This window comes from Coregonus clupeaformis, chromosome 21 (assembly GCF_020615455.1).
Source record: "Coregonus clupeaformis isolate EN_2021a chromosome 21, ASM2061545v1, whole genome shotgun sequence".
Taxonomy (NCBI): domain Eukaryota; kingdom Metazoa; phylum Chordata; class Actinopteri; order Salmoniformes; family Salmonidae; genus Coregonus; species Coregonus clupeaformis.
The window spans coordinates 23,766,400-23,781,369 of NC_059212.1; the positions used below are offsets into that span (position 1 = coordinate 23,766,400).

Here is a 14,970-nt window from a genome sequence, read left to right on the forward strand (position 1 = left end):
ATTATGTGAAAATAAAAGCTATTTCTTATTGCACAGAATGTGTCCGTGTCATTTGATTACTCTACTCAGAGCCTCCATTCCACTCATTCAGTTCTATTCTCATTATTAGCATGCACTAAAAAGAGGTTAGGCTATTACTGGAATACAAAACACCATCCTCAATCAGTAGTGAAAATCACCTTTTTCACTGGAACTAAGGGGCCTAGCCTGAACCATAAAAAACAGCCCCAGACCATTATTCATCCTCCACCAAACTTTACAGTTGGCACTATGCATTAGGGTAGTTCCGTCGGACTGCCAGATGGTGAAGCGTGATTCATCACTCCAGAGAACGCGTTTCCACTGCTCCAGAGTCCAATGGCGGCGAGCTTTACACTCCTCCAGCCGACACTTGGCATTGCGCATGGTGATTTTAGGCTTGTGTGCGGCTGCTCGGCCATGGAAACCCATTTCATGAAGCTCCCGTCGAACAGTTCCTGTGCTGACATTGCTTCCAGAGGCAGTTTGGAACTCGGTAGCGAGTGTTGCAACCGAGGACAGACGATTTTTACGCGCCACGTGTTTCAGCACTCTGTGGTCCCGTTCTGTGAACTTGTGTGGCCTACCACTTCGCGGCTGAGCAGTTGTTGCTCCTAGACGTTTCCACTTCACAATAACAGCACTTACAGTTGACCGGGGCAGCTCTAGCAGGGCAGAAATTTGACGAACTGACTTCTTGGAAAGGTGGTATCCTACGGACGGGGCCATGTTGAAAGTCAGTGAGCTCTTCAGTAAGGCCATTCTACTGCCAATGTTTGTCTATGGAGATTGCATGGCTGTGTGCTCGATTTTATGCACCTGTCAGCAACGGGTGTGGCTGAAATAGCCGAATTCACTATTTTGAAGGGGTGTCCATACATATATATATATATATATATATATATATATATACACATACACACACTTGAAGTCAGAAGTTTAAATACACCTTAGCCAAATACATTTAAACTCAGTTTTTCACAATTCCTGACATTTCATCCTAGTAAGAATTCCCTGTCTTAGGTCAGTTAGGATCACCACTTTATTTTAAGAATGTGAAATGTCAGAATAATAGTAGAGAGAATGATTTATTTAAGCTTTTATTTCTTTCATCACATTCCCAGTGGGTCAGAAGTTTACATACACTCAATTAGTATTTGGTAGCATTGCCTTTAAATTGTTTAACTTGGGTCAAACGTTTTGGGTAGCCTTACACAAGCTTCCCACAATAAGTTGGGTGAATTTTGGCCCATTCCTCCTGACAGAGCTGGTGTAACTGAGTCAGGTTTGTAGGCCTCCTTGCTCGCACACTCTTTTTCAGTTCTGCCCACAACTTTTCTATAGGATTGAGGTCAGGGCTTTGTGATGGCCACTCCAATACCTTGACTTTGTTGTCCTTAAGCCATTTTGCCACAACTTAGGAAGGACGCTTGGGGTCATTGTCCATTTGGAAGACCCATTTGCGACCAAGCTTTAACTTCCTGACTGATGTCTTGAGATGTTGCTTCAATATACCCACATAATTTTCCTTCCTCATGATGCCATCTATTTTGTGAAGTGCACCAGTCCCTCCTGCAGCAAGGCACCCCCACAGCATGATGCAGCCACCCCTGTGCTTCACGGTTGGGATGGTGTTCTTCAGCTTGCAAGCCTTACCCTTTTTCCTCCAAACATAACGATGGTCATTATGGCCAAACAGTTCTATTTCTGTTTCATCAGACCAGAGGACATTTCTCCAAAAAGTACGATCTTTGTCCCCATGTGCAGTTGCAAACCGTAGTCTGACTTTTTATGTCGGTTTTGGAGCAGTGGCTTCTTCCTTGCTGAGCAGCCTTTCAGGTTATGTCGATATAGGACTCGTTTTACTGTGGATATAGATACTTTTGTACCTGTTTCCTCCAGCATCTTCACAAGGTCCTTTGCTGTTGTTCTGGGATTTATTTGCACTTTTCGCACCAAAGTACGTTCACCTCTAGGAGACAGAATGAGTCTCCTTCCTGAGCGGTATGACGGCTGCGTGGTCCCATGGTGTTTATACTTGCGTACTATTGTTTGTACAGATGAACGTGGTACCTTCAGGCATTTGGAAATTGCTCACAAGGATGAACCAGACTTGTGGAGGTCTACAATTTATTTTCTGAGGTCTTGGCTGATTTCTTTACATTTTCCCATGATGACAAGCAAAGAGGCACCGAGTTTGAAGGTAGGCCTTGAAATACATCCACAGGTACACCTCCAATTGACTCAAATGATGTCAATTAGCCTATCAGAAGCTTCTAAAGCCATGACATCATTTTCTGGAATTTTCCAAGCTGTTTAAAGGCACAGTCAACTTAGTGTATGTAAACTTCTGACCCACTGGAATTGTGATATAATTCACTGTAAGTGAAATAATCTGTCTGTAAACAATTGTTGGAAAAATTACTTGTGTCATGCACAAAGTAGATGTCCTAACCGACTTGCCAAAACTATAGTTTGTTAACAAGAAATGTGTGGTGGTTGAAAAACAAGTTTTAATGACTCCAACCTAAGTGTATGTAAACCTCCGACTTCAACTGTAATTAATATATATATATATATATATATATATATATATTAGTGTATTTAGACATATTTAAATATATGGCTCTGGCATCAACCATATAGACCGAAACCACAAAGCAGCATAGAGTATTGCACCTTCTCTGACACTGTCCATTCTCTGACCTTCAGAGCTGCGAGTCCAGTAGTACACTGGAGCGCTACCTCTGCTAATATAACCAAAGCTAACTCTCTGCAGTCTCTGTCGATTCCACAGTCAACACTAAAGTCACCTACAATATTAACAATATACAGTGCTGTTCATTTTAGCACAGACTGTGACTCACCTCCAAAACTGACAGCTACTCTCTCTTCTGCTCCACCTGTGTACCACAATACCTATTATATAACAGAAATCTGAAATTCAAATCACACCAGTACAGTATGCAAACGCATAGACGTTCACAGGCACATAGAACACACACGCACACACACAGCCTTCCCTGACACACACTCCCACCCACCTCCATGTAAACTCAAGGGCAGGGGGATTGGTGGACTCCTGGTGCGTCTGCCAGGGACCTCCAGCAGTCAGCTCAGTAAGGCCCAGCAGCCCAGGACAGCCTGCCCCCCTGGGGGAGACATGCTCTGCCTGTCTCCTCTGATCCACCCCTGGGGAGATCCCCTCCCCAGCCAGCTCCCATATGCCCACTGTCTCCTACTCTTGACTTCGTGATGGCTTCTCTCTGGAGTTAACCATCACAGTCATGTCCGACTGTAGCCTAACATTTTCCTCTGGAAAATAAAGTTTTCCCCGCTTTGACTTTCCTCACTCGCTGTCTCCCCTGTCACTCTGCAGAATAATAGCACTGCAATAATTTAGGATTACACCATAAACAAAAGCTGCTCACTTCCTCATTTGGTTTAGTTACAACTTGCCAATTACATTGAAATAAGTCCTTTCCTCAAATAACTATGAAAGACATCGGACAGAAAAGAAACATGACAGAACACCAAGCACCAGATTCAGTCAGGACACAGCCATCACAGAAGTGTATATAATCAACGGCTGGTGCTGTAAACATATCGATACTGACAGTATTATGGTGACAAGCTGCTTAGTAACAGATGACAGTGTCTGCAAGAGAGAGACCTGAGTGGCTGACAGTTGTCTGTGTGTTCTTGCAAACTCACTGTGGCATCTCATCCAGAGTCCTGTCCTCTTGTGTGAATCTCAATTTTCCACTCGATAAATCACTTTCACTGTTGATTAGCTTCCGGATTAGCTTCTTCACAAGCCAAGCAAACACGCACAGTTACTAATAACTGCACAGACACACACGTTACTAATATCTGCACTCAAACACTAACAAAAGTTCCCTCCTTTACGATCCAAATTAATTTCACTCAATTAAACAGAGACATGCAAACACCAGCATCAGTCAACATGTACCATCTCTACTCACCTCAAAACAACCACACAGTCCAAACCACATACACAACTAATAAAACTTGAAACACCAAAACTACTCAAGCCCATCTAAGAACCCAATATAGTTCATTCTCTCAATAAAACCATATGAAAGGGAGATAATCTCTTTCCTGGGTTTGCCAACACACAGACCTTCAATCCACCTCGCTAAATCTGTCCAGAATCCCTGTGAAATCCAGCAAACAAGACAGCTAATGGCGCGTACAGAGTGTTAATGAAGTCAACACTGAGCTTGACACTCCCACTTAGTATCTGAACGCCAGTTGGAATTGTCACTTCAAAGATCCTCACAGCAGGGGAGAATCTGGAGCCCACTCCCTGACTTAACTGATTTAGAATTTATTCGATTCAAAGACTTACAATGTCTTACAGTAGCCAAGGACAAAGATAAGAAGGTCTGTCTGGGAGGGTATATGAGAGAATATACATGATGGGTTTCTGGGGCTTATACGTGGAAAATGTCATCTTGCTAGCGGCAGTGCAAGTCTACGAGGATTACCTTCATTTTCTCAACAAATTAACTAATTTGACATCAGAAGAGAAAGAGATTTGAGCAAACGTGTGTGTGCATTTACAGTATGCACAAACATACACACCACGGAAGATGGACAGCATGGTGTATATACTCCCACAAGCACCAAGTTCTTCCCAAGTCTCACAAACTTAGACCAACACTCAAAAAAGACCAGCTCATTCCCTAGTCTAGTCTACACAAACAAAGCTAACCCAAGTTTCAACCTTCTCAGCAGTGCCTCTCCCATCCATTGCACTTGTGTTTACCTCGCGGTAAGATAAAGTACCTCCTAGTTACTCTACAAAGGGAAGTTTATCAAACAGACTGTTGTTTGAAACAGATTGTTGTTTACTCTGAGTCAATCCTACAGGGAGTCTTCCAGCAAGTACACAACATGATGAAGCAGTCACAGCGGTCCAGTCCAGAACAACAAAAGCATCCAACTACGAAACAAACACAACAATCCAGCTATAGATTAAAGACTGTTGTTGAGAACCCTTAAAGAGAAGAGGTGAACCATGGGAAAGTTCAGTCATACACTCTGCTCATCTATGTCAAATGACAACATTTTCCCCATACAGAGCACTACGTTTCCCAAAATAGAGTAGATTAATAGTCTTTTGAGAACACTACTATTTTCTATGTAATTTTGACATGGAACATGAGTTACTGTAGCTATTCAGTTCATGCATATTCCCTGTGTGGATGAGCAGAGTCATTTCTAACTCCCAGATACAGTCCCGTCCCTGGTGATGCATGTCAATGAGCCCAGAGGGGACAGAGACAGTAGCAGACAAACACAGACAACAGAGAGCATCCTCAGTGAGGGCCTCCAAATTACACCGCTCAGAGAGACAAATCAAGTATACAGTGCAATGGGAAAAATGGCAATAAAGCAAATTGCTTTAGCAACAGCTCACATCCATTTTCATGAATAGTGGTAATGTATTTAGGGGCCAGAATTGTTTGGAGGCTATTGGTTTGATGTTGTCCATACTGTGATGTGTGTGTGTGTGCGTGTGATGTGTGTGTGTAGATGTTTATTTGCTGGTCTTATCTGTCCTCAAACACAGTGAGCGGGCTGCTTTCCCGGCCTGTCACACAGAGATAATCCTGCCTGTCCTGTCCTGCTCCCTGAGTTGCTCCATCCGCCTGCACTCACATAATCTGGGAGAAGGTGTCTCACTTGCTCACACTCAAACAGCCCAAACCCTTAAAACACACAACCCTCCTTCCCAAACCATACATCCCAATACTCGCCCACCTCCTGTACTAAAAAGGACGTTCCAAAGATGATCCCTTACTGCCCCACATCCAGATACTCACAAATACACATATTCGATCTACACCAACACTCACTCCCTTCCTGTGCAAAGCATCATACTCTTCCTGCTCTGCTCTCTCAGTATGTCTGAATAGCCTGGGTGTCTGACTGTCTTGTAGCCACATAATTGCCTTCCCATTGACAAAGCCAACCATGCCTGGCAAAGCCACAACAAGTTGGCTGAGGCACAAACAGACAGGTACCGGTCTGAAGACATGAGACACTATTAGGAGTGGAGCTGACAAGAGCTGGAGACTTAAACAAGGCTGACAAAGCACTTTTTTGGTTTTAGGACATTTTTGGGAGTGAGTTAGCTTTTATCTGGGGGCTCGGTAAATCCCCTTGGCTTAGGGAGTGAGGATGAACGGTAGAGATTTTATCTTGGTTTTCACAGCTTGCAGCTCTTTTTCAATCTGTTCATAAAAATCCTGTTAGTACAACCAATTACTGAATACTCTACACATCATACTGATATGCCCTGATAGATTCATTACCACACAGTCAATAACATACTTCAGTTATAGCTCTGTTGTCTTGGTATTGTCTGCTATAAACACATAGAGCTTCTTTCACAAGGTAAAGACAAATAAACGTGTAATCACACTCCTACAACTGTCACCTGACATTTGTAAGGAAACAGAGCACCAATAGCCAATGCAAACCAACCAATGTATATTGTACAGTTATATTCACAAGGACAAGCGGTTCGGGTCCTGTTTATATTCTATAAACCCTTTCCCATTTCTGTGTGTTGCCTGACACATTTTCTCACGATGACTTCCACCTATTCGAAGTTAACCAGGTAGCAATGGATCTTCCTTTACATTCCAAAAAGGTGTGGAACAGAAAATCAATTATTGATGTCACCACATAAAAATTTCAATTTCAACTCCTAAATTTGTAACACTAAATAATTCAATACTTTTATGCTCTAGCCCAGGGGCGTCAAACTCATTTTGGCCTGGGGGCCGCATTCGGTTTTCAACGAGGTCCGGAGGGCCGCACTGAAAATTGGTTATATTACCTCGCAATCAAAATTTGCTACAAATAGTCCTCTATCCATCGTCTTTGGCATTTTCTACACTGTGTGCACAATTATTAGGCAAGTTGTATGTTTGAGGATTCATTTTATTATTGAACTACAGTGCTCTCGGTCAATCCAAAATGTTAATAAACCTCAAACCAGAATATTTAAGAAAGTAAAAGTGAGGTTTTGGCTTTCTTTGGAGAATATCTATGTGTGCACAATTATTGGGCAACTATTAGTGTGCAGAATTATAATAAAATAATAATAATAAGCCATTTAGCAGACCCTTTTATCCAAAGCGACTTACAGTCATGCGTGCATACATTTGTGTATGGGTGGTCCCGGGGATCGAACCCACTACCTTGGCGTTACAAGCGCCGTGCTCTACCAGCTGAGCTACAGAATTATTATACAACTAAATGAAAAACGAAAAGTTCCCCATCTCACTTGTTTATTTTAAATTGAGTTTGTTTATTATTCTCACTTTAACAGATGAAAATAAAACATTTGACATTTAAAAAAAATTAATAAATAAAAAAAATCAGTGACCAATATAGCCACCCTTCTTTTCAATAACAGTCATAAGTCTTCCATCCATGGAGTCTGTCAGTTTCTTGATCTGTTGACGATCAACTTTTTGTGCAGCAGCAACCACAGCCTCCCAGACACTGGTCAGAGAGGTGTACTGTTTTCCTTCACCGTAAATTAACCGTTTAAGAAGGGACCACAAGTTCTCAATAGGGTTTAGGTCAGGTGAGGAAGGGGGCCATGTCATTATTCTTTAATCTTTAAGGCCTTTACTGGCTAGCCACGCAGTGGAGTACTTTGATGCATGCGATGGACCATTGTCCTGCATAAAAATCATGGTCTTCTTGAAAGATGCAGACTTTTTCCTGTACCACTGCTTGAAGAAAGTGTCTTCTAAAAACTGGCAGTAGGTTTGGGAGTTGAGTTTGAGTCCATCTTCAACCCGAAAAGGTCAAACTAGCTCATCTTTAATAATACCAGCCCATACCAGTACCCCACCTCCACCTTCCTGGCGTCTGAGTTGAAGTGGAGCTCCGTGCCCGTTACGGATCCAGCCATGGGCCCATCCATCTGGTCCGTCAAGAGTCACTCATCTCATCAGTCCATAAAACCTTTGAAAAATCTGTCTTCAGATATTTCTTGGCCCAGTCTTGACGTTTCAACTTATGTGTCTTGTTCAGTTGTGGTCGGGTTTCAGCCTTCCTTACCTTGGCCATGTCTCTGAGCACTGAACACCTTGTACTTCTGGGCACTCCAGGTAGGTTGCAGTTCTGGAATATGACAGCACTAGAGGATAATGGGTTCCTGGTAGCTTCACGTTTGATTCTTCTCAAATCTTTGGCAGTTCATTTGCGTCTTTTTTTCTCAACACGGTTCTTGCGACCCTGTTGACTATTTGCAACAAAACGTTTGATGGTTCTGTGATCACGCCCCAATATCTTAGCAATTTCAAGAGTGCTGTATCCCTCTGAAATACTTTTTACAATTTTTGACTTTTCAGAGTCAGTTAAATCTCTTTTTTGGCCCATTTTGCCTGAGGAAAATAAGCTGCCTAATAATTATACACACCTTGATATAGGGTGTTGATCTCCTTAGGCCACACCCTCCCTCATTACACAAATACCCATCACCTGATATGCTTAAATCCAATAAGCATTCCAGTTTCTACAACTTGGAGTTGGGAAATATGCATAATAATGATGATATGGTCAAAATACTGACTTGCCTAATAATTGTGCACACAGTGTATGCTCCTGACTGTCTAGCTTCCATTTAGGTGATTATTAGCAAGCTGGACACAGTCAATAAACAGTATGAATGTAGGTTCATTATCATTTCTACACAGTGTCGATTTGGTGTTAGTCATATTGAGTTTGTTTCTCCCCCCCAAAGGGGATTTAACCCAGACCGTATGTTTGACAAATTGACACCCCTGCTCTAGCCTCACCTAAAATAAGTGTTTGATGAAAAGTTTACAAGCACAATGGGGAGATGTTACTTGTGGCAAAATCATCCAAACTGAATTAGGAGGGGAGTGAACACAACCTTGCTGTGCCATACATGAATAACCAAGAGTGTTTCAGAGCAGAGGGTTCCCAAGACTCAACATAGAAAGATCTTGGACCAGGCTGCCGCTGTTTGGCATGATAAGGATCATAGGAGTTGGCAGGATGGCCAAACAGATCTGGGACCAGGCTAGCTGCAGCACACTGAATCTGAACAGCTTTTCCTGGTACGCTGGCTGATAGCCCATAGGAAAAAAGAATTTGTGCCTCACAGCCTTTGGGTTTAGTGTTCGAGGTTGTCTATGAAAAATACTTCTGGAATGATACAAAGCCAGCACACAAACAGCAGTCATTGGACTAAATCCCTGTGGATATTACAGTTACTACAACACAGCACTCAGGCAGTTGATATGGTATGCAAAAGTGTATATTTGGATGAATTTGGTTGGTCTGTATTAGTTGGTTTCTAATGTCTTTAGCATATCTTCTCTTGCAATATGCAGTGTCCTCTTACTGGAATTGAGCCTTTATTTTTAAACAAATGTTTCCATTCTTTCCATTTCTCATGAATCATAGTCATCTTCATTTCACAGTGGGGAGCGAAACAGACACACCACTGCCAATCAGCAAATAGAAGGAAAAAAGTTAGAGAAACGTTACATTAGAGGAAAAACTGTAAAAAGATTGAAGCGAGACATGGACAGAGACAGGGAAGCAAAAGCAAACAGAAAGAATATGTTCTTCCTCAGAATTATTTCAGAGGAAATGGGTCCCTTTAAATATCATGAGGAGCCACACAGCTACCGTATACAGCAGTACCCATTCGGAGGATTGTCAGACTGTGTAGACACACACACACACACACACCATTCCCAGGCAGCTCGAGGGAGGTAACCAACAGATTAGAACCACATCTCTGGATCAGAAGGACGCAGCAGAGACAACACGGGGGACCTGCTTCATAATTCATAAGCTTTAGTAACAGGGGAAAGAAACTTCTCCAAGTACAAAGGCACACTGGCCCACTCTCTTCCTCACTACACTGCACCGCCTCTGGCCCTACACTGTAGCCACCTAGGAAGTGAGACACAAGCCAGTGATATCTCTCCTTCAGAGTTTTAGTGTGACCAACCAGATACTGAACCCTGGTCATCTGTGCAATTTGAGACTGTGTTAGCTCGCTGAACTAAAGCCTTGACACTGGGATGCTTCAGGTCTCAGGCAAGGTTAGCTCAAACTGAAAGGGCAAGAGGGGGAGGGTCAGGTTTTGGAAATGGAACCCTGCAGAAATCACTGTCAGCAAACAGTGACTTTGACACATGGACCACAGTAAGAGTAGCAGTGCTTTACACTCCATGTAAATGTGTGAAACTGACTTAATGCCCATCATTCACTAATTTTAATAGCATCTTACAACCCAGTACTCATTCACACATCTCACACCGGCACTGCTTCAGAGCCTCCAACAATGGATTGTTCAAGTGAGAGAAAATCCTTTCTCCACTCTGCTTAGGAATAAGGCATTCAGGCCAGTGAACATAATACTGGTTTATACTGGTCTGGTGCACATCCAACCCTCTCACTCAAATGGCAGACTATACACATGCATACCTGACAATACTTGACAGATGTCAGATTCTCTTCACTGAGCAGAATGATATTGCATTCCAAAACAGTGCAGGTTCCTGTATCCAGCAGGCACTCCAGTACCAATCTACTTTGTCACAGAGAGCAAGGTATTCCGCAGTGCAGAGGGAAATATCCTGAAGCTACAGTACCAGTCAAAAGTTTGGATATGCCTACTAATTCAAGGGTTTTTCTTTATTTTTACTATTTTCTACATTGTAGAATAATAGTGAAGACATCAAAACGATGAAATAACACATATGGAATCATGTAGTAACCAAAAACGTGTTAAACAAATCAAAATATTTATACACCCTTTGCCTTGATGGCAGCTTTGCACACTCTTGGCATTCTCTCAACCAGCTTCATGAGGTAGTCACCTGGAATGCGTTTCAATTAACATGTGTGCCTTGTTAAAAGTTAAAGAAATTAACATTCAGTTATCTGGCAACAGCTCTGGTGGACATTCCTGCAGTCAGCATGCCAATAGCACAGTCCCTCAAAACTTGAGACATCTGTGGCATTGTGTTGTGTGACAAAATTGCACCTTTTAGAGTGACCTTTAATTGTCCCCGCACAAGGTGCACCTGTGTAATGATGCTGTTTAATCAGCTTCTTGATATGCCACACCTGTCAGGGGGATGGATTATCTTGGCAAATGAGAAATGCTCACTAATAGGGATCTAAACAAATTAGTTCACAAAATTTGAGAGAAATAAGCTTTTTGTGTGTATGGAAAATGTCTGGGATCTTTTATTTCAGCTCATGAAACCAACACATTACATGTTGCGTTTATATTTTTGTTCAGTATACTTAGCATGTTAACCCTAACCTTAACCCTAACTACCTAGCTAACGTTAGCCACAACAAATTGGAATTCGTAACATACTCACCGGACAGTTTATTAGGTACACCCATCTAGTACCGGGTCAGACCCCACTTTGCCTCCAGAACAGCCTAAATTCTTCGGGCCATGGATTCTAGAAGTCGGAAATGTTCAACAGGGATGTTGGTCCATGCTGATGCAATGGCATCACACAGTTCCTGCATATTGGCCACCAGCCTGTACCGTTGATACCAGGCAGGATGGGGCCATGGACTGCTTACGCCAAATCCTGACTCTACCATCAGCATGACGCAACAGGAACCGGGATTCGTTGGACCAGGCAATGTTTTTTCACTCCTCAATTGTCCAGTGTTGGTGATTGGGTGCCCACTGGAGCCGCTTTTTCTTGTTTTTAGCTGATAGGAGTAAAACCCGGTGTGGTCGTCTGCTGCAGTAGCCCATCCGTGACAAGGATCGACGAGTTGTGCGTTCCGAGATGCTGTTCTGCACACTACTGTTGTACTGCGCCGTTATGTCTGTTAGTTTACATGATTCTTGGCATTCTCCTTCGACCTCTCTCATCAACGAGCTGTTTTCGCCAACAGAATTGCCGCTGACTGGATGTTTTTTGTTTGTCGCACCATTCTCGGGAAACCCTAGACACTGTCGTGCGTGAAAAGCCCAGGAGGGCGGCCGTTTCTGAGATACTGGATCCGGCGTGCCTGGCAACGATGATCATTCCACGCTCTAAGTCGCTTAGGTCACGCATTTTGGCCATTCTAACGTTCAATCTAACAGTAACTGAATGCCGGTGAGGTATCCCCTTTGCTTTTCCTTTTCCTAATTTGTAACATATCATACGAATAGTAATTCATGACATATCATACGAAATGGATGATGGACATCCACAAATTAATACATAACATACCAAACTTAACATATCATACAGGAACTCAAGTCATTTTGTTCACCTGACCTAGAATTCCTCACAATCAAATGCCGACCGTGTTATCTCCCAAGATAATTCTCTTCGGTTATTGTTACAGCCGTGTATATCCCCCCTCAAGCCGATACCACGACGGCCCTCAAGGAACTTCACTGGACTTTATGCAAACTGGGTTGCGGTAGCCTACGGTTGGGTCGTCACTAGTTAGCACAGTCACAAAGTCATAATGATGGTTTAACCCCGCCCATTTCTACAATTTATCTTCTTAAAAAAAATTTTTAACCTTAACCCTAACCACACTGCTAACCTTATGCCTAACCCTAAAAAGCTTGTAGCCAAGTTTGACTTTGTGGCTGTCTAGTGGAAACCCTACAGTTGCCATCCTGCACATCTTCGGCGCCGAGATTTGCCCTGTGCGCGAGCAGCACATGATGCCCCTTAGCAACAAAGTTGCATCCCGGGCGATATTCAGGCGAGCGGCTCGTGCCATTGGTTAACCTCCGGGCTTTGAATCGGAAAGCGGACCAAAATAGCAAAGCTAGTTGATGCCAAGTTGAGGATTTCACGCAGGGCTGTTATTTTATAGCTTTAGCATTATTAATGACATTGAACAACATTTCCTAATCAATGTATTTCGATGTAATAGGGTAGGGTTTAATAGGAATGTTGTTTGCGCTCATGGAGGCTCGAGAACATGCTCTAGAATTAGTGGTCAAAATAACACCACAAGAACCTGAGACAAAAATACGACTTAAAATCCCTTTCCCTGTTGCTTTGACAACATTTAAAAAACTCAATTTCACCTTATGCCATATCCTAAATATAATGTGCCGGTAGGTAGGCTGAGGGTCCAATTTCTGACCCGTGCTACATGCGCTGTAAGCGTGCCGTATTCAATAAGACCCCATCACTGTGAAACACTTGACTTAAATTAGGCTAGGCTACTCACCGTAATAAGGGGAAGGGACGTCCGATTTTCTTGCCATTTCACTGTGGACGATGGAATTCTCTGATGTGTAGAGGTGCGATGGTATGGAGGTTGGTGTGAATGAACAGTCGCGTATTTGGCTCCAAGTTTATAGGACTCCTCCTTTCTCCCAGCTTTTCCCTTGGGATGCAGCTCAGCGTCAGCACTGTTTATAGCGTGGAGCGTCATCGAGAGGGGATGTATGGCATAGCGCACCTTAGTGGAGGCATGTGCCTTAGTGGAGGCATGTGTCAGCTGTATTTTTTTACTTGCATATTTTTTATTTATTTCTTGGGTTATTGAGATGGGTGTATGGGATACAGTTGTTGTTGTGTGACAGACAGAGATATTAATACTGTAGGAAATTACATTCTGTGAAAGAGAAAAAAAAGATACCAGACTAGAATTTAGTTTCACTGTCTTTCAGTGCTCTATTTTAACAAACCTAACTCAGTCGTAAATCTAAGAGCTGGCGGTAGCGCTATAGGTTCGGGTGTGTCAGAAATAGGCACGTGAAAGGTCTGTTTCGTCTGCGTCCCCGGAAGTCTTGCGTTGTTGCGCCTCTGGGTTTAGAAACTCTGTGGTTAGTAGCGCTCCTAAAAAACGGAAATGTTTTACCTCTTGTACGTTCAGCCATTCCTAGTGGCAAAATTAATGGGGAAATAATATAGTTTTGGAATAAACGCCGAAAATAAGGTGTGAGGTTAACACAAGCTTATGAGATCTTATATGTTTTGTTCTATGAGATAAAATCAGTCTGTTAACATGACCTTTATGAATTATGAAGCCTTTATGTGCGTTAGGTTTTTTTAAATGATAAATCCTTAAAAATTCTCAAAAAGTGAAGTTAGCTGATGAAGATTATCTCATAGAAAAAAACGTATAAGATCTACTAAGCCTGTGTTTATCACATACCTTATTTTCGGTATTTATCAAAAAACCCTACAAAAACTCCATTCATTTTCCCATGAGCTTTGTTCAACGAACCATGGCTGAGTTAGTGCCTACAAAAATAAGTAATTACTATTGCTCTCTAGCCTATTTCGTTAAATAGCCTGCCAGCACCAGTCAAAAGTTTGGATACACCTACTGATTCCAGGGTTTTTCTTTATTTTTGCTATTTTCTACATTGTAGAATAATCAAAACATCAAACTATGAAATAACACATGGAATCATGTAGTAACCAAAAAAGTGTTAAACAGATCAAAATATATTTAAGATTTGAGATTCTTCAAAGTAGCCACCCTTTGCCTTGATGACAGCTTTGCACACTCTTGGCATTCTGTCACTGTCTGGTATCCATTTTGTTCAACTTGAGTTGAAATACTTTTCCTTAAACCCCTAAGGTCGAATCGAATTAGCATAAAAAAAAGACCCATACAAATCTGTCAGTTTCAGATGTTGCATTGGATGCATCTCAATCCGCCGCATCTGCGGTGAAAGGTGACAGAGCGGTGTTTGTCAGACTGAGAAAAATCAGTCTTCTCACAAAATCGTTTGTAGCGTCTGAACGGTTTGGCCTACAAACTATTATGACCCCTCTATGGAAAGATCACTCTCACGAACAGGATGGTATTCTTCATTATGCTCTACGACCCCCACAATAGTTTTGGGACTCGTATGAAGTCGGTACAGCTGATCTGCCAACTTCTGTCTGTAGCATACGAACAGTTTGG

General features: G+C 42.4%; 1 protein-coding gene across 1 annotated transcript in view; it reads right to left on the reverse strand.

Moving 5' to 3' along the window:
* The window catches only part of LOC121535116 (choline transporter-like protein 5-A), a 121,588-nt gene extending 108,160 nt beyond the window's left edge, over positions 1-13,428 (reverse strand). The window contains exon 1 of the mRNA XM_041841848.1: positions 13,276-13,428. Within this exon, the coding sequence (XP_041697782.1) occupies positions 13,276-13,312 (37 nt within the window). The 5' untranslated portion in view covers positions 13,313-13,428. The remainder of the gene's footprint in view (positions 1-13,275) is intronic.
* Between the last annotated feature and the right edge of the window lie 1,542 nt (positions 13,429-14,970).